The sequence below is a fragment of the Fistularia commersonii genome, chromosome 1 (genome assembly GCF_037954325.1).
Source record: "Fistularia commersonii isolate RoL2024-O1a breed Wild chromosome 1, RoL_Fcom_v1.0, whole genome shotgun sequence".
Classification (NCBI taxonomy): Eukaryota; Metazoa; Chordata; class Actinopteri; order Syngnathiformes; family Fistulariidae; genus Fistularia; species Fistularia commersonii.
Window position 1 is genome coordinate 16,979,370 of NC_141284.1, and position 25,328 is coordinate 17,004,697.

Below are 25,328 nucleotides of genomic sequence, written 5' to 3' on the forward strand. Positions count from 1 at the left end.
CTAGCGACGTCACCAAACCCTCTGGAACATCTTATTCAAACAATACTGGCCACAAAAACATAAAACCGGGTCCTGTCGCACGTTACGGAATCCATTTGGCATCCAAATAGGAAGTTTGAAATATCAGCCGAAGGCCACAAATATGAGCAGCCCAGCGGGAGAAAATGAAATAATATAAACAGATTTTCAAACCTGCAATTTTACCCTTGAGACAAACTTTCAGATAGTTTTCCTCTATTTTTCGTGGTTGATGCAGCTGCAGATTAGTCAGTGATCGCTAGTCCGTTTGAGGCAGACAAGCTACAATGTTAGATAGAAAATAATCAACAGCTAGCATGCTGTTAATATCAGAATAAACAGCTAAATCTCACTTCTCTTAACTCAGTGGGCTCCCTGCTACAGCCTTCATGCTGATTGTTTAGCATGTTTACTATAAACTAAACTACATTTCTGGCTTTACCGTCCATTAAATTAATGCATTAGCCACAAAATAAAAAAGGGATTACACAGTTCCCTGACCATCCATGTCAGGCCAGTCAACCAGCGTGGTTACTAACAATTACCCACTTGCCTTGGGGTGTCATTCCTCAGGGGGTTAGAGCTGTCCTCTTGGAAGTGAACATTCTCGGTCCTAGGATTGGGATTCCCATGCTTTCCCAAGTCTGCTGAGGTGTTGTTGAGCAAGACACTGAATCTCTAACTGCTACCCTGGCACTGCTCCATGGCTGCCTTCTGCTGGTTCATCCATGATGGTTAAATATTGGTTGAATTTCACTGATGTGTTGAATATTGCTGATGAAGTGCTTTCTTCTCATCACGAAAACTCACTCATCATGCTTACCCTTTTGTCTGGCTGTGAACAACTCAACAGTTTTTTGTTCTACTATACTGATGCGGTATTAAAACCCCCAAATATGAATACTGTGGCCAGTTCTGGGCCTTACATGATTTTCATCTCTACAATGCAGAGAAAGTAAATATTCCCAAATATTCCCACAATGCTCATTGAATAATTACCTACAAATTACCGATGGTTGATTCATTACATGTTTGATAATGATTTGCGAAGGACAGAGTCCAGGTTGCTTTGGAGGTGTTTGCAAGAAATGCCAACCCTTGCTACCCGCTAACACACAGCTGCCATCGACCTAATCCATGAGCAACTCTAACACTTGCTAATAGGCTTTATTTTGCATATTAACATGTGCAATTTCCAGCAGTAATAAGAAAATAATCAACTGGTCAGTAAACTTTCCAGGGCTGAGGTAAGACTCAAATTATCAACAAAGAATGTCAGCTAGTTAGCTGGTGGACACAGCCCTTGGTTGCATTAATCACGAGCTAGCCTGTTGCTTCCCAATTCAAAACATGTCATATTTATGTTAAACCTCAGTTACTGTTGCTGTTACTTTTAAGATAGTTAAAAATAAATGTAGCAAAAAAGGGCTTATTTTTTACTTTACACTCAATTTTATTGCAGTTCATTTCTCACAAAACATACAAAATACAACCTCAATATGATCTATAGAATAAATCTGACAGTATTAATCTGATCTTTAAAAAACAGAATAAAAATACAGTGAAACTGGTTGAATGGCCCTCTGGAGTTCAGATTCACTCAGATCAACACATGTTTGAAACTCATTTAAAAGATCAAAACACGAGGAATTCCGGTTCAGATTTTGGAAAATAAAGGTTTAGACAAAAGATTTCACATAATCACAACTTCTAGGTTACTCAAGGAAACTAGACATTCCGGCAAGAGGACAGGACTCTTGATTGATTCACGTTTTCTTGTGAAAAGTGAGAAGAACACCATCAAAAATTTTTAACACACTTCAAATCACACTTTCAAGACATACAAGTTTATATCTGTGGTGATTCACCAGCTGCGAAAACAGTGCAAGGCAGTTAATTTTGCTTGACGCCTGAGTTTGGAAATAAGCGTTTTGATTAACGCTGCAACTAAGTGCAAAAGGCAATGTGAGAGTAGGGAACAGTTTTCATGCAGAATAAAAATCTCCAAGGCACTAAAGAGTAGTTCTGCGGCTAACAGCAATTGGCTAATGGATTCAAAGCCCTTTACATTTGGTCATGGGAGAGAGGTGAAAATAAATTCACTATTTTCAAAAAAGTTCCTCCAAAATAAAATCAGGATAAAACAAACTAGCTAAACACCTGAGTTGGTTTACAGCCTGTGTTTGGGCTGAAAAGGTGCAGATTTGGAAAATTAAATTGAAAAAGGTATGATATCTTATGGTGGATTTAAACTTTTTGGATTTATTGAATTAAAAAATATAGGTACAAAAATATTCTTCTGGAGATATGACTAAATTACCCCAACCCTCAAAAAAGTAAAAGAAAAAAAGTGTTTCCAGTGGATGACTTCAATTTTGATTTACAAATTTTAGAGATTTTCAGAAAGTACAAAAGAGATCATACAAATCTTGAAAAAATCCATTAAAAAAAGCACTACAATTTGGGTTTTGAACAAATATGCAGTTCAGATTCAGCATTACAGGATAATCATCTGGGGTATGCAGGCAGATCCAAACACACACTAACAGCCTCACAATAGCGACGTATTCATCATCAGTGTCAGGCTGTTTTGGGTTTTTCTTGGTCTCATTTCATTTCTATGACATACAGAGAAAATGTCTTGTTGCCAGGAAGTTCAAAACACAGGTGCCCCTTTGAATGTTCTCTTCAACTTATGGGTGGAGCATATTACGAGTTGAGTGTGTTACGAACAAAAAAAATCCCCCCAAAAAAAAGAAATTGGAAAAAAAAAAATCCTAAAAAATTGACTTGAAATTCAATCACGAAATACCTTAATACATAGGAAATAATCATCTAGATGAAAAATAATCCTTGAAATTAAAAAAATAAGTTGGAAAAAGGAAAATAATACTATCTCCAGAGCTGAGATCTGAACTGAAAACAAACAAAATCAAAATGTATACCGTCATAAGTCAGGGCCCCAGATGACAAAGGGTTAACGGTGAAACAGCTGAAGAATGAAAAGAAGGCATCAAATATCGGCATCAAGCAGGATGTGGGAGAGCAGCAGCAGAGAGGGTTGCCATCCAATGGATGCGTTCACCCAACCAGTCATGAAGACCAGGAAGTATTGTAAGTACTAGTGCTGCAACAGACACCACACTTAGTTAACTCAACTATGAAAACATTCAAATCCTGCTCAAAGGTGGAATAAGTCCTGGATGGAAAAAAAAAAAAGAAAACACCAGAACTTTAATGTTGTCCTACTAACTGTACTTTTACTTTATGCAGTACTAAAGCATACTGGCTGATACTTCAGAAAAAAAAAAAGCTTGACGCTACAAACTTTCATCACACCATGATTTTCTGGAATGTTTGATGGGACCAAATTCTTAAAAACACGACAAAAGATGTTAAAAGACAAAATGTATCTGGTTTTAGGTTAAAACACAGTTGCTAAAAAATGAAGTTGCGTTTAGTTGTAAAAAGGTCTTTACAATGGCTGAAGCATTAAAAACAGACAATAAAAATGGCCTAAAACTGAAGCAATGACATGTAAACATCCTTAAAATCTAAATATTTGAATTACTTTACCCCTATTTGACACTTTATTGTATCTTAAAGGCAGAGCCAAAACAGGATCCTGGTGTCTATGTATGTGTGGGTAGAACAGTGCATTCTGGGAACAGAGCATTCAGGTGAGAAGAGGACAGACATGCACAATGTCACTGTTTTGGTCTCCAGCAGGAGGTTAAAAGTCTTGGCCTGTGGAGAGGCTTGTCGTTCATCATCATTCAGAGGAAGGGAGCCGACAGGAAGACACTGCTTTGGGTATTACTTTTTTCATAAAACCCCAAAGTGAAAGAGTCATCCTCATACCAGAATCTGTCAGAGAGTATGGAATGGGGATTAAACCGCAGGGCAAACAGCTGAAGCCATGTTTTGAAATAATTCATTGATTGGTCAGGAGTTCAACAAGCCTTAAAGTCAGCAGAGAAAGAAAACCTTCGTGGTAAGAGTGGAGAAAGCCTCTGACCTCCATTGATGTTGGGGAAGTCAAAATGAAATCAGTGCTTGGTCTGTGTGCTGACGAATAAAATGAAAAGAAGAAGAGACAAATGACTTGGTTTCTCCCGGAGCTGAAATTCAAACTGAAAGGATGACAGATCTGATGCAAATGGTCAATTAATCACAAATCGATCATTGATCGAGATGTTAGTGCTCTGAGCCGTTAGAAAACTACAGGCTGGGAAAGATGACTGTGGACTAAAAGTCAGAGGTGGCGGAGGATCCGGGATTCCTCCTCCCTTCCGGGAATCCAACCTCCGATTGTTAGGCGACCCTCGGAAAACCTTCTGCCCTCCACCAGATGTGATAATCTCGTCTCCATATTCACAAACAGGAAGTCACATTTACAGTGTTCATAAAAAAAAAAGGCTGAGCTGAGTGAATACTCTATTGTATAAAAATATGAAAAACCTCTTAACGTTTACCCTCCATATGTGCCTCATCACCATCTTCGTCCTCATAGAAAGGCAGAAGATTGGACTGTAAACAATGACAGTGGAAAAGCCCTTTAAGGAGAAAATACTTTTAAACTATTGCAGTTCAGTGACTTTAAACACAGGGGTTTCTGCTCCATGAGAGGGAGGGGGATCATTGGTCACGGAAGACGTGTTGTGGGGATCTTATTGCTTTAAGAGGTGAGAGAAAAAAAAAAAGAAGCAGATCAAAATCAAACAGGGAAAGGCTTAAAAATTTGAACACCCGTCGAGTGAAAAAAATGAGGTGCCGCATTCAGGAGCATGAAATGTTTTGAGATAAATTGTTTCTTAACAAGGGGCCGCCTGCAAGAATTTGCAGGAAGTGAACAAAACTCAAACACTTCTGTTGCCACAGGCCAAAGAGCCCCATTGATAACAGCAATGAGTGAAGAATTTTAACAGATAGATGCCTCCTAATGGATGGAAAAGACATATCTAAAATATGTCTTACACATATAAAGATAATTATTTTAATGATATCTTATCATTTCTTTGTAATTCTGTCTGTTACTGATAAGACCGACTGATGAGTCAGTTTTAAAGCCAAGATACAAATTACATTTTCAAATGTATAAAATAAATATTACAAATTATTTAAGTTTTATTTCTGGATTCCTGGTGGTCCAGGTGAAGATAGGTGTGATGCTCAGGAAAGCAGCATGTATCTGAAGAGGAGGGGGACGAGGAAGAGAACGTTGAAGCCCACCGTCCCGTACACAATATAACGGTAGGGCAGCTCCACCTCCATACGCTGTCTTGCTTCCCTCACATCACCGCTGGGGACACCAGCTAGCTGGCACACTAGCGGGATGGTGAAAGCCTTCATCAGCGCCCGTGTGGCCACCAGCACCAAAACGCCAAGCACAAGGCGCAGTATGGCCACACCCACCAGTCCGGCGCTCAGGGCTGGCAGCGACAGCGGCAGCCGATCGGTGGGGGGGTCTGGCATCAGCCCCAGCTGGTAGTTGACATGGGAGGCCAGTGCCACGCCGGCGCCCGTGCCCAGGATCTGGGCAGTGTCTCCGCGGGAGGTGCTCCAGGTGTCCAGCGTGAAGGAAAAGAGGCCAAGCCCCAAATGAAGGCACACGATGATGAGTGGCGCCACACTGCACATCAGGTTAAAGTCGTCCAGCAGATCCAGTGCCGGCAGGAAGACCAAGAGGATGAGGATGCTGTAGAGAACACCAGCGATGACATCCTGCAAGGAGGAGGCACAGAGGGTGAGAGGCCACTAGGAGATGAATAAAATGATTTGTTACATTCAGTACAGTACATACAGTATAATCTCTCCGGCATGTTTCGGGATCTTGGGACCTTCTGCCTGGAGTTCCTTTGATTGAACCCCAACCCCCTTTAAATTTTTATTTCAGAATTAAATTAAAAGCAACTGGGACTTGTTAAAGACAATCCCTCACTAGTCTTTTCCAACTGGTAGGACAGAAAAGTTCATTCAGTCCTCCTCTTCTCCCTCCAGTCAATTTGTTTTTATTCCTGCTCCTCCAGTCTGACAATGGAACAGGACACTCACTGAAGAGCTGATAGTTAGGAGGTGGAGCTCCGATATTTAGAGGCCCGATCCTTGTCTTGACAAGGAGTGCGTTGGAGAAAAGGAGAGCAAGGGAAGAGAATGAATAGACCTCAGAGTGGAACAGGAAGGATATTTCAAGCATTCATCCATCATCCATGCATCTTTTCTTGCTTAGAGGGTAGAAGCCACTCACAACTGCCGGGGTGGGGTGGGGGGTTAACCTGTATGTATCAGCTGTCAGAGACATTCAAGCATTCACTCTTACAAGCAATTTAGTCTTCAATGAATCTACTGACTGTTTTTAGAGTGTGGGATTAACTGGAGGGAACCCAATCTCAAACTGAATTAGAACCATGATCCTTCCTGTTGTGAGGCTCACCTTTTACCTGCCCGGACACCTATTATTGACTTACATAAAACTGATAATTACAGGAAACTAAACAATATCTGGGTAGAAATTCTAAACTGTTTGGTTTGTCAGTCCTAGAACAAATGCTAAATAAATGATCTAAATAAATCTAGTGTTTTTTCCTGAGGATGGATATAGGAAGTGGAGAAGAGCTGACAGGGAACAGGAAATCAGCTGGATCTGGTGACAACCTTTGAATTCCACTCCTTGACTGACCCGGATTGTGAAATGATAGCTGGTTGTTAAAAATGAGCTAGCAATTTGTTGTAGAAGCAGACTGTCTTTCCCAATTCATACGTGTAGCTGCAGCTCAAAAGATAACTTCCACTTTTAATTGGTGAACGGGATATTTGTGGAAGTTTGAGCTAGTCCATTGATCCAAAAAACCTGCTGGGATCATAGTTTCAGTTTTAGTGTTCTCAACAGAGTCCATATTTCTGCCGTTACAAAAATATAGAGATCTATGAACCGAAGAGCTCACGGGGCTTGTTAGGTTTGAACTGAACTAGCTGGGTCTCAAATCCTCCATGAGGAGCTAAGATCCTTCCCAAAGAACCTCTGACTCCAACAGACTAACGTTTGCGAGGATGCCTGTGTGAGAAAACAGCACCGGCAAGCTGAAGGATGAAGTTCGGGTCTAGGTAGGTTTTGTATCCTGCGGCCTCGAGACTATCAGTTCAGATTTTAACAGGCAAAAGACAAAACAGGGTCCCAACACTGCATCATTGAAACCCACCTGGCTGTCTGATATACCATTAGCCTCGAATAATGGATTTGTTTATTTAATCACATTTAATAATTGAATTTTTTCCCCCAAAAAAATGTGCTTTCAAGTAGATTCTGTTGAAAGGATAATCCTCAATTTGTATAAACAAATAGAGTAAATACACTTAAAACATGTGGGTAATCATATATTGACATCATATGGTGGTACAGATGAGCATAGGATAAGCAGGTGCGTTGTGACCCTGGACTGAGGCTCAAGAGCGAAGTTTATTTATCTAACAATGTAGCAATTAGTCAATTGACAATTAGTTCGTAATCAGAAGCTATCACTGTGTAGATCACGTATTTCCCCTATTAGCTGTGTGCATTAAATGACACACACACACACACACACACACACACACACACACACACACACACACACACACACACACACACACACACACACACACACACACACACACACACACACACACACACACACACACACACACACACACACACACACACACACACACACACACACAATCCAGCAACAGACCCCACTGCTGTAGGAAGTTTCATTGGACCTGATTAGTTCCAGAGCATGTCTTTAAGAGCTTGCTGGGCCGGGCAGAACCACTAATGGCCTGCCATGTGCTTGGCACACTCAAACACGCACACGCACACGCACACACACACGCACACACACGCACACACACGCACACACACGCACACACACACAAATCCCATATGTAAGTGTGTGTAGTTTACTTTGGTCCGAATCAAATGATAAAACTATTTAAGGACTGGGGTGGGGGGGAGTTATTGCATCTCTTTTATCCCAGTTTCCATAGACAGGAGAGGATCTTCATGTCAAACATGAGCAGAACACTCAGATTTTCCATCCTTACATAATGACAAACACCACATGTGGTTTCAGTATTAGGGAATAAAGTAGTTTAATGTTGATGGAAGAGACAGAAAGGCAGTATGCACGCATGCACATACACATGCACATAGCAGCAGAACCAGGAGTTTCATTTCACTTTTCTACATAAGTGGATTTGAAGATCAATCTAATGTGGCATGTGGCATCTGTGATCTCTGTTCTTGGACTGTAGGAGGAAGACAGAGAACGTGGAGAGAACCCAGGCAGGAACCAGGAGAACATAGAGGCTCCAGAATCCAGCAGATCAGAGCCATCTGACCCACTCTGAAACCTGCAGTATTTTTCTATTGTGTATTTTAATTCCACAAATGTCTTCGGATAGAGACAGCTTCTCTCCAGAAACTTTTGGATGTCTTTCTTAATATCTAATGGCCAATATCAAAGTATGTTTTTGTTCAATAACAATAAAAGTTTTCTATTTTACTCAGCAGCTACTATGGCTTCTCTGCAAACAAAAATGTTTTAGTAGATATTAATCCACTATAGGTTGACTGAGTCTTTCAGCTCCCAGAAAGGATGACAACAGGTAGCGTCTTCACAATGTATATTTTTTTTATTCCTCATTGAATCCTGGTGAATGATGAAGAGGCCATCAGACAAAATTCAGATTTCCATCTTTCTGATTTTGAGCAGGTTTGACCTGCACCACCGTCAGATGTCTCTGCAGTGAAACGTCAGCAGGGAAAGAGTTAATTTCTTTGTTAGTAGAAATTCACCTCTGGTTGGTTCTCAGTGGTAAATACAGACTGATTATCATGGTCCTTCAGGAGGAGCAGAAAATTCCGTCTTCTCCTTCAGGCATAAAGAGCTGACTCCTTGCACGCTGTTTTTCTCTTCATCTTCAGACTGAACAAATGGAACAGTCTCCAGGGGAGATCCTGATGAACCTTACTCTACCTTCTAATATCATGATTAGATGGGAGTTTTAAACTGTAACAGACGCTAAACTTCATTCCACCTCTTCACTCTTCCTCACAGGGGAACACACATGGAATCAACGTGTTCTCCTTGTGTATGTGTGTGGATACAATTTGCTGAAGCCACTGAAAAGGCGGTGATGGGGATGAACATGTTTCTCCTGCCTTTTTTTCTCATACATAAGTTTTCTGTTAACCCTTCAACCTTGGACTCTGAAGGTCATTCAGCCAGATTATTGAGGTCAGGGATGTGTGTGTGGAGTGGAGTGGAGTAGGTCAGAATGGGGTATAAATGAACCATTAAGGATGATGAATTGGAGGATGATTTGATGTTGCATGTTCGATGGCTCTGCCTGCAGTCTTAAACCTTCGTCCAATCAGCTGACCAACGAATTGTGATCGTCCTGAGATGTTCCTTCAGCAGCGGCAGATGTCCGTGTGGTTACTGAGGTCTCAACCACACCACCTTCTGTGGCAGCTGCGGGGAGGGACTCTGATGTGGCATCACCCTCTGAAGTTTGTCTGGGCTGCGGGCCAACCAGAAGGCTCAGGCTCGCTGCTGCTTCTGGTACCGAACCAACATAAATCAGTCTCTGTGACGCAGTCCGGGGTACTGCTGGGCTGTTGCCGCAGCGACAAACCGCCCAAGCCCACCACAAGCAGCATGACATCACTAAGTGGAGAAAGAAATGTTCGGGGAAGAGGCACAAGGGAGACTTTTTGTTTCCCCACCCGAAATGAAACCTCCCTCCAGTGGTGGTCGGAGGACATACAAGGCCAATATCAGAAGGGGTCCTTCAGTCATAAGCATTCTTCTGTTTCCTTTACAATCATATAATTAAAGCTAACAGATGGGGAGTCACTCTCAGTTGACGGAACATAAACAGAGTTAGAACTTTATGTTCCATTTCATTCCCTGATGCCACCATTGCCTTGTGTATTGTCCCTAAGTGGCATAATCTTTGGATTCTGTGATATCATGAATATTTGGGGTTTTCCAGTCGACCTCCTGACAGCCTCAGTTATTTTAGAAAAAAATGTAGATTTTTTTGACAAGGCCTTGATGTGGCAGAATCGTCTTTTTATGACCTGTTGAATCCTGTTCTGGATATAGGTAAATGACAAGACCTTCAATCTGCCAGCTGGCTGGACTGAAATGTAACTATTTGTTGGATGTACATTTTCATTGGTATGATGAGAAGATAGCTGGTCTAAGGTCTGTGATCTGGGCAAAATATACATCAAAATACCTTTTTCAAACTCAGGGGCTATTTCTTTAGTATATGATTATACTTGTTTTTCCAACTTGGCAGGTACAAAAATCTGGCCCAAAAAATTGTCCCACTCCAGATTCACAAGGCTATGTAATGTAACTCAACTGTTGTACAGTCCACATTCTGCGGTTCAACTTGCACTCCCTTTGGGCCGTCACCTTTTGAGGTCGCATTTCTGCCATCATTTCAAATGTTTCCAGTTCCTTCAGGAGCAGAGGCGAAAATCAGTGATTTGATTTATGTCTGTCAAGAGCAGTGCTGAGAAGAGGAACTCCATATCAATTAATTTATAGCTGAATTATATTAATCCCTAAACAAGCACCGAACATTAGTCTGCTGTCCAAAACCGCAGCTAACATATGACCAAGACACCTTCTTCTCAGGTGGATTTATCAGGTCCTGCTGGGACCAGCGATAGTTTTTTTTTGTTGTTTTTCTGAAGCTATGAATATCCTACATGGAGATGACAGGATGCTACTGCTTGTTTTCCCCCTCCATCTGTTGATAGAGGCCTGAAGACACCACCAAACATGGTTGCTGTATGCCAACCACACTTGGACGTAAGTGCACAAAGACAAAAGGTTCTCTGATAGAGCTCCTCACATCCCTGCAACAATTGGTACAACCGCGAGGGTGGGAAGAGTGTGCAGTGGGGGGGGGATCTAATCTTTAAAAGCAGCTGGCTAGAACATTGGCTAGATGGTCGACGGATCACATTCATCAGGTTCCTGCTACATCCATTTTATTCAGTGATTCCTCATTATCATATTGAAATAAAGGGACCATCCCCAGTGAACAGCAACTGAGTGAAAAGGTGAAGAGGTTTTAGCCAAACAATATCATTAAGGCTTTCACATTTGTTGGTTCTGAGATTATATTAAGCTGTTCACAGAGCTGCAGTTGGGTTAGAGGGGCAGGGTTTAACCTGGATGGATCAGGTGTCTATTACAGTGGCACATAAAAAAAATTCAACCATTCACTCTCATTCATCTCCATAGACAATTTAGACTCTTCAATGGACCCACTAAATTGTTTTTGGGTTGTAGGAGGAAGAAGGAGAACCTAGGGAGAATGTAGGCAGGAACCCTGAGGATAGGGAGAACCCACACAAAGAGTACCCAATCAACCGCTAGAACAGAAACAGGAAGGTTCCTAATAATTGCTCTGTCTCCCATACAACCAAGAAAACCTGTTATAATGATATTTAAAGGACAACCCAATCATATGATCAATAAAGTAAAAAACAATTTTTTTGAAAAAACATTTTGGTCCCTTTTGCCCCTTTATTTTAGGGGTGGTAAAGCACAGGACGTAGACCAACATTCCTGGTACAATTCCCGGCTCCACCTAGTGTGTCGAAGTGGTGTTGAGCAAGACCCTAACTGCTACCCTAGCGCTGGTTGACAGCAGCCTATTGCTCATGGTTCATCCATGATGGGTTATTGCAGAGAACAAATTTCCCCATGGGGATTAATAAAGGATACATTACTGTCCTAAATTTTCAGCCTATTGTGACTTTAAGTTCCTTGGTTCCTGTACAATTTAAGGAAAATTCTTAATATTCTAGAAAAATTTCTCAATTGACGTACTTATATTTCTCCCAGGTTTTTGAAGAACTTGACTGACAAATGAGGTGACTGCAGCTGCGACTGGTGTGTGTGTGTGTGTGTGTGTGTGTGTGTGTGTGTGTGTGTGTGTGTGTGTGTGTATAAGGACCTACCAGCACCGAGTGCATCCCCATGTAAATACGGCTGACACACACCAGCATACACCAGCAGACGGCGAGGCTGAAGCCCAGACTGAAGGGGTACTGCAGGGGGAGAACAGAGTATTTAATAACGGCACAGCAAAACCTGCAGCATCCCATTACATGTTCCTCAAGTCAAAGAACCTTCAAACTGCCAAAATAATTAAGAAAAAATTAAAACGACGAGGAACAGTGATAGAGACTAGCTGTCGGAGAATCAATCCATTTTCATCGATGTGATGATTTTTCAGTCAAGTGTTGCTTATTTCAACTCTTATTTCAAACAAAGCCCTCATACTCTTTCCCAAGCCAAGGAGCGTTTGTTGTTGATAGTCCCACTCACTCCAATTTCTTTGCTTCCGCTTCTTCACTCGAAGCATATAAGAACTTAATTTAAGGCTTTAGGTAATATTTGAGCCCATTTAGGAGACCAAAATATTTTTCACAAGCAAATCTTCTTTCAGCTTTACCCTTCAGGGGTTGCCACAGCATACCATCCTCAAAAACCTGCCAGATTTCAAAGTATATGACTGTATATGACTATAAGTATAATATGACTGTGACAGAATCTGAGGTTAAATAAGTAAACTGCCCCTTTAACAGAAAGGCTCTGTAACAGGTCTACAGCGTGTATTGCCTGGCCCCCTCCTGTGCTGCCTCGACTCTGACCCTGTCATTAAAAGCCATGTTGGGCTACTAAAGCAACATGACGATGTAATTATCAGCCAATGAGTTTGTTCACATTTCAGTAGCTCCTTATCAGCAGCTCGCGGCCTCAAACATGGAGAGAGTGAGAAAACTTTTCCCATAGCATGCGATTATTTGTTTTCTAATCAGTGCAGGAAGCTGGGGAATAATCACAGGTCTGCAGGTTTTATCTGGGTCAAGTGACGGTCACATGTCTCGTAATGTGACTGTCGGGGGACAACGTCCAAGGAAAAACTGACACTCTAAAAAGGAGGGAAAAATTAACAAATAAAAGAAAACGGTCACGTCATGGATTACCTGACCTATAATTTTCACCATTAAATTATATATTCTAACATTTTACCTTGAAATCCGAAATAAGATTCACGCTGATTTTCTGTTTTTTTTCTATGGCGCAGATCTCTGAAACACATATCCTGCCTTAAAGTTTCCTAGAATCCCCCCAGTGAGGCCTTTTTACGTTGGAATGACTGAGGCCTGCCTGATGCGGTGCGGTGTGCATTGTCTAAACACCAACCATGTCCAGCATGTGCCACTGGATTTTGTGTCAACGTCTTGCTAGCTTTGGCCGGACGCCTGTGACCTCAGCAGTGCAGCTTCGCTCATCTCCTGGAGGCTGCAACTGGTGTGTAGTGTTTTAGTGCTTATTGACATTTAGCCTGTGGGTTAGCTCCCAGCTAGTTTCACGTGACTGGCATTGCATATACATATGTACGCCCACAAACATACAGACCAGATGGCGAGTTGTATTGTGTTTGACTTTGACGGGCAAAAACAGAAACCGAGGATGGCATCAACCAGTTACAGCCTGCTCCTTTTCCCACTTTGAAAAAACCTTCAAGAACCTAAAAAGTAGTGAAAAAGAGTGAAAAGATTCATCAGTGAAAATTACCCTCAGAATTCTGTCAAAATAAAACTACCAGAAATAAGCGACTACAAGGAATAACAATAATTGCAAAACCAAAATTCCCTCTCTCTGGCTCAGGGTTAGGGTATTGATGCCGACGGGAAGTGCTGTGGGTCCCGCCTCACACTTCCTGCTTCCAGGAGGAAGTGGCTCACACACACACAAAAATTGATTGTGGAGATTTCTGGATGTGAAAATATATGTTACATATGTTTAAAATTATGACTACTGTACTGCCAAACTATTCCTCCTCTCATCTTCCTCAGTGGTGACACCCTCCTCTAATTCTCCTGCTTCCTGCTTTATTTGTATTGTTTTTAATACATTTTTTTTAATTTGTGGCTAATTTTTGGCAAGATTCCTTGCTACTTTTAGCGTGCTTGTAAATACTTCTGTGAATCTCAGGCCATTTTTAAAAACATAATCACCATGTATGCATACCTTAAAGCCCCAGCTACATGATCATTATGTTACCTGGGGGAGGAATTTTGAACTTGCTACTCATCACTGGTTGATTAAATGACCAGACCCTGATTTTCAAAATACAATTAGGCCCAGAAATATTTGGATGGTGACATAAGTTTTATTATTTTATTTTATAAATCAAATTCAGGGTACAATTATATGATCAATATGGGCTTAAAGTGCAGGTAATTTGAGCTGTAATTTGGGAGTTTTTACATCCAAATTGGAGCAAGGATTTACAGCCCCTTAATTGTAGCCACCTCTTTTTCCCAAGGCACCAAAAGTAATTGGACAATTGACTCAGAAGGCTGCAAGAAAATAACAAGACTGCATAACCATTTACCTCAGCAACCTGTCATCAATTAAGCAATTAAAAAGGTCTGGAGTTGATTCCAGGTGAGGCGTTTGCATTTGTAAGCTATTGCTGTGAACAAACAACACACGGTCAAAGAAGCTCTCAATGGAGGTGAAACAGACCATTCCTAGGCTGAAAAAAAGAAGAAATCTATCAGAGAGATAGCAGAAATGTTAGGAGTGGCCAAATCAACAGTTTAGTACATTCTGGAAAATAAAGGAGTGCACCGGTGAGCTTGGGAATTCAAAAAGGCCTGGATGTCCATAAAACACAACAGTGGCGGATGATTGCAGAATCCTTTCAATGGTGAAGAAAAACCCCTGCGCAACATCCACTCATATACCGATACACCTACTTCCTGGAGAGTGTTCTCCATTTAAGTCTACAATAAAGAGAAGACTTCATGAGAGTAAAAAGGATTAAAGGATAAAAGGAGTAAAAGGAGTAAAAAGGATTCACCACAAGGTGCAAACCATTAATCATTACATTACATTACATTAATCAGCCTCAAAAATAGAATTGACTTTGCCAAAAAACACCAGGGGAAGCCAGCCCAGCTCTACGACAGCATTCTTTGGACAGATGAGACTAAGATCTGTAAAACATAATGGAGGCAGTGTGATGGCATGGGCATGCATGGCTTCCAATGGCACTGGATCACTTGTGTTAATTGATGACTTGACAAAAGCAGCCGGATGAATTCTGAAGTGTGTTGGGATATACTTTTTGCTCAGATTCAGCCAAATGCGGCAAAGTCTATTGGACGGCGCTTCACAGTGCAGATGGACAATGATCCAGAACATACTGCAAAAGCAGCCAAGGAGTTTTTTTTAAAGCAAAGAAGTGGGTTATTCTGCAATGGCAGGGTCAATCACCAGATCTCACCCCTATCGAGCATGCATTGCACTTGCTCAAGACAAAACTTAAGGCAGAAAGACCAACAAACAAGAAACAACTGAAGACAGCTGGAGTAAAGGCCTGGTAAAGCATCACAAAGGAGGAAGCACAGCATTTGATGATGTCCATGGGTTCCAGACTTCAGGCAGTCATTGCTTGCAGAGAATTCTTAGGGTTATGTTATTGGTCTAGTTACTTTTGAGCCCCTGAAGTGAGGAGCGTTTGTATAAAAATAGCTACAGTTCTTAAATGTTTAATCATGTATTTTTTTGTTCAACCCCTTGAATTAAACCTTTAAGTCTGCACTTCAATTCCTTTGTTGCTGTTTCATTTCAAATCCAATGTAGTGGGATGCAGAGCCCCAATCATAAAGACTCACTGTCAAAATATTTCTGGGCCGAGCTGTATGTACTGGACTTTTGTGGGGTCATTTCTGAGATAACTGAGTAATTTCTGACAATTTTTGTAACTTCAATGTTTATTTGGTTATTCATCTTTTTTCAAGGTCATTTCTACTCCCTTATTAAGGATTATTATGCTGGTATTTTTTGTAATTAACTCCTCTGCTGATTTTTAAAAGTAATGATTTATTAATTTAAATGTATAACTTTTCCTTACTATCTTAGAAACAACAATTTCTTCAGTGCTTTCTTCTTAACATCACCTAAGCTTCATCTCTTATGATTGCTCTGTCTTTATGCCCCCTTTGCTGATGTTTGCCAGTTGGAGACATCTGGCTCCAGTTATAATGGCTCAGTGGGAGGGAGAAGGGGAGAGATGGTGGTGGGGGGTTATGGGAGGAGACCCTTCCAAACATTCCTGCCCTGCTCAGACTCGTCAGCCAGAGCAGGGAAATCTCAACAACGCATCAAGGCGCCTGCTCCCAGAGGTGCATCGCCAGCCATTATCTGCCTCCTGCCAAGTGCACACCTCACCACTACAAGTTTAACACCCAGGTTGCCCAACCGGAAAATCTTTGATTAATAATTCTCACAGACACCTGAATCCATGTTACAGGTCTTAACGTGTATGTTTGAAAACAAACGAGGTCAAGGGCATCACACAAGAGTCATATATGCTGAGTCTGGGGGAGGCTGTCTGTGATCTTCAGGGGTCGTCACAACGAATCAACCTTCTCCATTTAACCCTATTCTCTATCCTCATCTCTCATACCCACTACCTTCATATCCTTTCTCACTACATTCATAAATCTTCTCTTTGGTCTTCCTCTTGAGCTCTTGCCTTGCAGCTCCAATTCCAACATCCGTCTACCAATATATTCACTATCCCTCCTCTGTACGTGACCGAACCATCTCAGTCTGGCTTCTCTGACCTTCTCTCCAAAACATCAAACATGTGCCGTCCCGCTGATAGACTCATTCCTGATCCTATCCATCCTGGTCACTCCCAAAGAGAACCTCAACATCTTCATCTCTGCAACCTCTAGTTCTGCCTGCGGTCTTTTGGTCATTGTAACAGTTTCTAGTCCATACATCATCGCTGGTCTCACCACTGTCTTGTAAACCTTTCCTTTTATTCGGGCCGAAAGTCTTCTATCACATAGTACCCCTGACACTTTTCTCCACCCATTCCAACCTGCTTGGACCCGTCTCTTCACCTCTTTTCCGCACTCTCCGTTGCTCTGGACTGTTGACCCTAAGTACCTGAAATCCTCCAGCTTCTTGATCTCCACTCCCTGTAGCCTCACCATTCCACCCGGACTCCTCGAGCTCACAAACACAAATACTCTGTCTTGCTGCAACTAACCCTCATTTCTCTCCTTTCCATCGCATACCTCCACCTTTCTAGATTTTCCTCAACCTGTTCTCTGCTCTCACTACAGATCAAAATGTCATCCGCAAACATCATGGTCCATGGAGATTCCTGTCTAACCTTATCTGTCAGTGTGTCCATCACCCCTGCATACTGATCCCGGACATAGTTCCACCTCCACCTTGAACTTCTCTGTTACCCCTACAGCACATCGCAACACTGTCTCACAGCTAGCATACAAGTCCTGCACCAGTCTAATATACTTCTCTGCCACTCCAGATTTCCTCATACAATACCAGAGTTCCTCTCTTGGCACCCAGTCATATGCTATCTACAAAAACACAAAGCAGCTCCCTCTTGACCTCTCTGTACTTCTTGATTAGCATTCTTAAAGCAAATTTGTGGGATTCTTTCTAGGCATGAAGTCATACTGCTTTTCACAAATGCCGATTTCTGCTCTCAGTCTTGTTTCCACTACTCTTTCCCATAACTTCATTGTATGTATCAACCCTCTATAGTTGCCACAATTCTGCCTAACCCCCTTATTCTTAAAAATGAGCATCATCACACTTTGTCTCCATTCTTTAGGCATCTCCTCACTCTCTAAGATCCTGTTGGATAATCTAGTCAGAAATTCTACTGCTGCCTCTCCTTGAAACTTCCACACCTCCACGTATACCATATTTTCCGCAATATAAGGCACACCTGAAAGCCTTTAATCTTCTAAAAAACCGACAGTGTCCCTTATACTGCTGTGCGCCTCATATATGGATCAATATATGGATCAATATTAAGTCGCAAGAGGTCTCGCAACTACGGGAAGCAGCCGCCGACTCCATTTTCTCCCATAGAAGAAGTAGTGCACGGTGCATGCTGGGATGTATGACTGCGCGAAGCATGCATTTTCATTTCCATTTGTGTTTGTGTGCGTGCGTCGCCAAAGTAGCAACGGTAAAAACGGTAAAGGGGAATACCAGTCCTACACCACTTGTGTGTGTATAAAGACCCCAAAATGGCGCCTTTCAAGAGACATGCTTACGACGCATAGTTTAACTCAAGGCAGTAGAACACGGTAATAGAGCAGCAGTGAGAGAATTCAACATTAAAGAGTCAATGGTACAGAAGTGGTGGAGGGGCCAGGTTGACCTGGGCTAAGTAAAGAAGACTGAACGGAGTATCTGAGGAAACAGAGCGAAATGGCTACAGTTAAAGGACAAACTTGAACAGTGGGTTGTTGAACAGAGAGCAGCAAGTAGAAGCGTCTATACAACCACCATTCAAATGAAAGCTACAGCGCTAGCTAGCGACATGAACATCAATTAATTTAGAGGTGGTCTTTCTTGGTGCTTTTGTTTTATGAAATGCTTTGAATTGTGACAAATTGAGTTGGAAATACATTGTTTTCAACGAAGGCGGCGCAAATACCAGTAAGAGCTACCGGTACATACAGTACCGTATTGTGAATGCACTAACTTGTTTTGGGAGTGAACGGGGTTTTCGATTAGCATTCTTAAAATAAATGAATGCACTAACTTGTTTTGGGAATGAACGGAGTTGTCAGAACCTTGGTTTGTATTCTATTAATAAAGTTTGACTGACTTATCTGACTGTTTTCTTGACATTCCCTTTAGAGCAGCTCCATTTAGTGGATGCATATCACAACCCCAGCCACAACTGTAGCTTCTATTATCTGTGCCTTATAATGCAGAGCGCCTTATATATGATTTTTTTTTTAAATAGGCCATTCATTGAAGGTGCAATTCATAATCCAGTGCGCCTTATGGTGCAGAAAATACGGTATCTCATCAGGACCAACTGCTGTTGCACTCTTCATCCTCTTCAATGCCTTCTTCATTTCACTTTTACTAATCGATGCAACTTTGTGGTCTACAATAGTCCCCTCTTCTACCCTTGCCTCTCTTTCATTTGCCACATTCATAAGCTCTTCAAAGTACTTTTTCCATCTTCCCATCACTCTTCTAGCATCTGTCAATACATTTCCCTCTCTGTCCTTAAATCACCCGGACCTGTCGTACATCCTTTCCATCTTTATCTCTCTGTTTCAACAACCTGTATAGATCATTCTCTCCCTCCTTACTGTCCAACCAAGCATATAAGTCATCGTACACCCTCTGTTTTGCCTTTGCTACCACTATCTTTACCTTATGCTGTATCTCCCTGTACTCCTGTCTGTTCTCCTCAGTCCTCTGTGTCCCACTTCTTCTTTGCTAACTGCTTTCTCTGAATATACTCCTGCACTTCCTCCTTCCACCACCAAGTCTGGAGGCTGGCTGTGATATCACAAGGAAAAGTTTGGTCGGCTGAGTCATACAAGAACGCAGGAGTCATTTTTACTCAGGTCCTGTTGGATTTTCAGTTGATTTTTTGCCCATTTTAAAATTGTCATGGATTTTTTCCTTGCCAATTTTTGTAAAATTTCTCAGTTGATTTTCAGGCCATTTCTTCAGAAATCTCCAGGTAATGTGATTAATGGTAATTTTGAGGTTATTTTACCATTTTCAATCTTTCAAAATACTTAGTTGCTGTATTGTTCCTGCTGCATTGTGACTGGACGCTGCAAGTACTAGGATTGAATTCCACTCTGAGGACAAGTTCACTGAAATGAGAGCAGAGGAAACGTGATGACCAGGTCCGGGGAGGTCAACGTCTGTCCAGTGGTTATTTGAAGTCAGCAACTGGTGCAAAGTGTGTTTTGGCCTCCTGAACTGACCCAGAAAAAATATTTGGTCTGGATCTGTCTTATCTGACCATCCCACACCCTGAGGTCGAAGGTCAGATCTTTATCTGGTGTTCTGGCAGACAAACAGGGGGGTGGGGGGTGAGGCTGGTGTGGTGGGGTGCATGCGTGCGTGTGCGTGTGCGTGTGTGTGTGTTGGGGGAGGGGGGCGATAAATTACTCTCGCCTGCTGAGATTTAAAAGCCTCAACTTTCCCACACACTTTCCCACCTAAATAGCTTTAAGCTTAGAACAGCATTCAGCAGACAGGGTACATTATGGGTCACAGCCATGAGGCGTCTACGGGGGGTGGGGGTGGGGGTAGGAGGCAGGGCACATTTCTTGCTCAAATGAGAGTTAATTCAAAGCAAATTTCCTGCTAAATATCAGGAAACTTGATTACAGATTAGCTTTGCTCTGTCTTATCTCTGAAGTTAACTGTTGGCAAATTCTTGCTAATTAGTTATGTAATGGGATTTTTTTTCATGTTTTTTTTATTACAGAATTGAGGCTAAGGTCTCTTTAGTCTTTTTTATTTCTGGCTTATTTTACAGTGATGTGGTGATTTAAAGTCACCTCTAGCAGAAATGTAAGCCACTTCTGGCTAAATAATTTCCATCAGAGAATTTTTGATCCTCTGTGATTTAATGTAACTTTCAAACTGATTTTTTTTTCTGGTAAGTCCTCTGATTTTTGAGAGGCTTTTCCTTTCTGAGAAACTTCTTTGTGATGAAGAAATAAACCATTAATGATTTTTAAAGTAGTGCTTTCTAATTCTGAGCTGCTTTTGTTTCCAGATAATGAAAAGGCCTCCAGAGTTCAGCAACAGTTCTATTTATTCCACGTGACCCCTGCTCTACTTCTCTGCTCTGCAGGGGGAAGTTGCTACAGGTGGAAGATCACGTCTCCCCTGTTAAGACAATGGATGTCGACGACGCTAGTCAGTCTACGTAAGCCATGTTATTCTTCCTGAGAGAAGAGGAGACACTTAAGAGCAACACACACACCCAACACTCTGTGTTATTTCTAATGATTTCACTTTGGCGCTCGAACCTGAAAACATGAGGCGGAGAATCACAAGCAAGCACAAGAGTGCACGGAAGACAGATGGATGGACATTTTGCTGACAGACTACAAGGTTGGTTTATGTCTGGTCTTTTAGAACAACAGTCCTGTTCTGCTGCAGAAGAGAATGTGTTCTGGGCAGAGGGAGGTCAATGCCGTGGCGCCTTCAATCATCTGTCTAAGGCCGCTGGCCTTCACATGATATTGGATAGAGAAGACAAATTCTTTGAATTCTATCAATAAAAGGGGTCGATGTAAAAGTACATCAGTGCCTCCAGCAGAGTGAAATGGTTCCTGCGTGAGAATGATGGCCCCATCAATTTTTAATTAGATATTTCTGACTGCCGATGTTTAAGCATAATTTAGTTACCAATTCCCACCTGCACACTGCTGACAAACAACCACACTGTTCGATGTCACAAAACACATATGAAATGTAAATGTTTGCCATGTCAGGATCTAAACATTGTCATCACATCACATCACAAAAAGGTATTGTCCGGCTGGTAAAGGTACTGTCCGGCGAGAAATACAGACACAGTGACCTGAACTTTAGATGTCTATCTTTTCCAATACTATGGTCATATGATCTGATGGGGTCATTGATTAGTGAGCAACTCATCGGCTAATGATTCCTCAGACTGGCCACTGAAATACTCCGGTTTCCTTAAACAAAGGCAGTGGATGATGAAGAGAAACAATATCTGGTTCAAAGTATCTGGTGTCCTTCTCAGAAAATTAAACTTTTAAATCTTTATAGTAAAATCTCTCTTGGCTATAAACATATTTATTTCTTATCAGGATTCATCACATGACCTCACCGGGGAAACAAGGACAGAAAAAAAAAAATCAATCGGAGAAAGTTTCTATGACATCAAGATTTTCCAAGTAAGTTCAGCTTTGTTTACTTTTTCCTCATTTCCACTTGATTTCCCAATGTCAAGCAGTTTTACGACGAGGGTTGGGAAAATTTCAAAACAAGACATTTGTGCATCTTTCGAAAATAAGTCAGGTCTGTAGCTACATCAACAATAGTAAAATGAATAAAATAAAACAACTAAAAAGACCCCTTTCCTGACAGGGACACCACATGCTATGCTAAAGCAGCAGACGCTAACTCTCCAGCATGTCGCAGCCACATGTCTGCTGCTTGTTTTCTTTTCATGGCTGACAACGGCCACCAACTGGGTGAAAGTTCGGCCTGAGAGGCAGTCGGCCATCGCCGTCACTTGGCGGCTGGGGGGAATCAAATTCAAAGCGTTTATTATCACATGCACAGTGTAAAAACGTGTTTCCCTGTACAGTGAAATTCCAACTTTCCAACACTGCTGTCTGCAGTGTATTTCAATATGTGCTGATAGGAAGAGTGTAAACTTTATCATAAATATGATTATAGATATGAATATGAACAGTCAAAGGTCAAGATGGTTTATCTCAGAGCGCCATAGAGACATCAAGAACATAAATGATTTGTTGGGTCAGACAAGATGCTGGGCGCTTGGCGCCTCAGGACACTATGTCAACAGGGGCGGCATGGCACAGAAGGTAGAGCAAACGTCTTAGGAACCAAACAGTCCTGGATCGATTCCATGATCGGGTAATTGCAGAGAACAAATTTCCCCATTGGAATCAATAAAGGATAAAGTATTATTATGTCTTTTCATCAGTAATCCTGCGACAAACCACTTGGCTGTAATCTGTAGCATAAAGTAACAATTTCAGTGCAATTCCCTCTTTGGAGACGTATAGCCGTTGATGTTCAGATAAACAATGGCCGTGACATCCAAAATCAGAATTCCAGCGTCCACCAAACATTGCCTGTCTTTTTGAAACTGACAATTTTAATTTCAAACTCAGGTTTGGATTTTTACCACAGCCTAAATGACATAACGTCCTTCTGATGTGAAATGGCCATGATCCTGTCGTTAAAGCAGTTGTCCAGCCAATGTCGTCATGAAGCTAAGGTTCACATATTTCAAAAGATCTCAAAGTTGAGATATTCACAGTTTCAACTGACACTTTATATTTTTACTCCAGACTTCTTTGATAAGTTATTTTAACTTTGCATCGCAAGTTGCTGGGAGTCCAGTGCAGCTGGAACATCAGTGTTGGTCCTTTTTCTAGAATTAGCTGACAGAACTAATGCAATTTTTGCACATTAATACCATCGGTCACAAAGGACGCGATTCCCCAGTTTTGGCTGCATCTGGATTTGGGCCTGGAAATGTGAGGGCCGGCAATGTTGAAGGTGTTTTTAACTGTGCTTGTCACCGCAGATGTTTTCAGTTTAGAAAGCAGGAAAGTGACTAAGTTGTCTGGTGACTTTTAGTGTTCCTGAGTGAACTCAAGGGATTTTTCGCCTCTTACTGCAAGGGGTGGGTAGTAAGGGGAAATAGACTGCTGAACTTCATTTTCACATTTCTGCTTTTAGACATCCACACTCAAATAGATGAATGTAACGGTTTACCTCCCAGCGGCCGTAGGTCATGAAGAACAAGGAGAAGGGGATGGCGGTTCCAGACATGGCGTGCGTGGACGGCATGCTGTACTCGGAGTTGTAGAACATTTCCACCTTCACTACCGGCGGCGAAGCGGGCCGGGACCAACCGATCACGTCCTTGGTGCACTGGCCAAGGTACATGACCCAGACCCAGACCATGATGAGCCGCCGGCTCACGAAGGCGTCCACGTTCCACATGAGGAAGGGGAAGAAGGTGATGTAGAACAGTTCGTTGCCCAGTTCAGTTCCGAAAGTGAACAGGTAGTACAAGAACCGGTTTTCGATGAGGAACTCCTGCCCAGCGTCGCCCGTTAAGGAGTTTTTGCGGAGAGGTTTCACGGTAGCCGGGGACTCGCCGTCCACCTCCCGGCTCGGGCTCCTCTCCGCACCGGTGCAGCTCTCTTCAAACCTGTCGGCTACCGCCGAGGGCACTGCCCCGTTCTGCGGAGCCGGTTCCACGAGTCCCCCCGGGTGCTTGTCTCTCTTCCGCGCCGCAGTGCTGTTAGAAACATCCCGCTCCCTCGCTCCTCCCGGAGCACCGCTCCCCGGCTCCCCGGTGCGCCGGAAGCAACAAGCCCCGTTGTTCAAAGGCGGAGTCCGCTCCTCGCAGACGCTTCTAGAAAACGTTCCGCGAACCCCGCAAACACGCTGAAACCGGGCAACCAGGAAGGGGTCCTGCAGGTACCGGAACAGCTCGGCGAAGCGGCGGATTTTCTCCATGTTTTCACCGGGCTGGAACCAGAGCCTTGCCGCCGAAAGTGGAGCCGCGAGCTCCCGCTTGGATTCTACCCGAGCGGCGGAGGATGGAGGCTAGCTAACGTTAGCAAGCTAACTGGAGCATCGCGGCGAAGGTGCTGGTCGGGGAGAGAGACGTTTACGTTTACACGCCTCGGCGTGTCGCGTCGGGGGTCTATCTCTCCCCGAACAGGGAAAACTAAAAACCCGGCGCTAATGGTCTCCGGATACCGAACGTGGCGGTTCGGTGTCAGCGGGGTCCCGGTCCTTTCGGCGTCCAGCTGTTTGACCAGGATCCGGCAACTGACAGATAAAGTAAGAGCCGGGAGCGAGCAGTCTTGTGTGTGTTCAGGGACTGTCGGATATCTCAGACCAATGAGAGGACCATTGAGAACTTCCGGTAAAGTGAACAAGATTTTATGTATGATATGCCTGAAGTGATAGTTTTGATATTTCCGAAAACCAACGCAGGATTTGTTTTTAATCAAAGGTTTAGGTTCAGGCTTCCAAGATATTTCCAAGATGCTCTTTTAACACAATTTAAATAATATCGACGTTTGCACAAACACTTTGTATATGTTGATCTATTCTTAGTTGTGATGTTTTAACAAGTTTGAGTCCAAGTATCTATTGCTGTAAAATGGAATGAGCCTTAATAATTAAATGTGGCTTCGCATGCTGATGCAGGTTTTTTTTTATTGCATGAACAGTCGGCTTGCGTTTGTCGCCAACAAAACCCCTGTTTAAACTAAAATACGTCACCCAGTTTGTCTGTTACGAAAGATATGCTGTATGTATGCAGAAATTACATGGTAATGGCCCATGTGAGTGTGTGTTCATGGGGGGGTTTACAAAAAACGCATTCCGTAATCATCACCTGAATGCAGCACGGCGCGCACGCACAAAAAACGCCCCTAAGATGTCACATGACCGCGCTAAGCTTTGACGCTAAGCTTTGACGTTCAGATAGATGAGACTCACAAAACGTCATTTTATACACTTTATTTGATAGTCAATCACCTGAAAAAAAAGGTTGAAAGGCCCCTTTTAGTCAAAATTGAATATATTTTTCAACAAAATATATATCTTTTCTTTTGTCATAAAATAAGG

At 42.4% G+C, this 25,328-nt stretch overlaps 1 protein-coding gene across 1 annotated transcript; it reads right to left on the minus strand.

Annotated features, from left to right (window-relative positions):
* Positions 1-1,450: 1,450 nt before the first annotated feature.
* Positions 1,451-24,940, minus strand: sgpp1b (sphingosine-1-phosphate phosphatase 1b). The gene is made up of 3 exons (XM_086151801.1): positions 23,451-24,940; positions 12,050-12,139; positions 1,451-5,742 (listed from the first exon to the last, which is right to left on the minus strand). The coding sequence occupies exons 1-3, from the start codon at positions 24,201-24,203 to the stop codon at positions 5,191-5,193; spliced, it is 1,395 nt and encodes a 464-aa protein (XP_086007927.1). The 5' UTR covers positions 24,204-24,940; the 3' UTR covers positions 1,451-5,190.
* Positions 24,941-25,328: the final 388 nt, after the last annotated feature.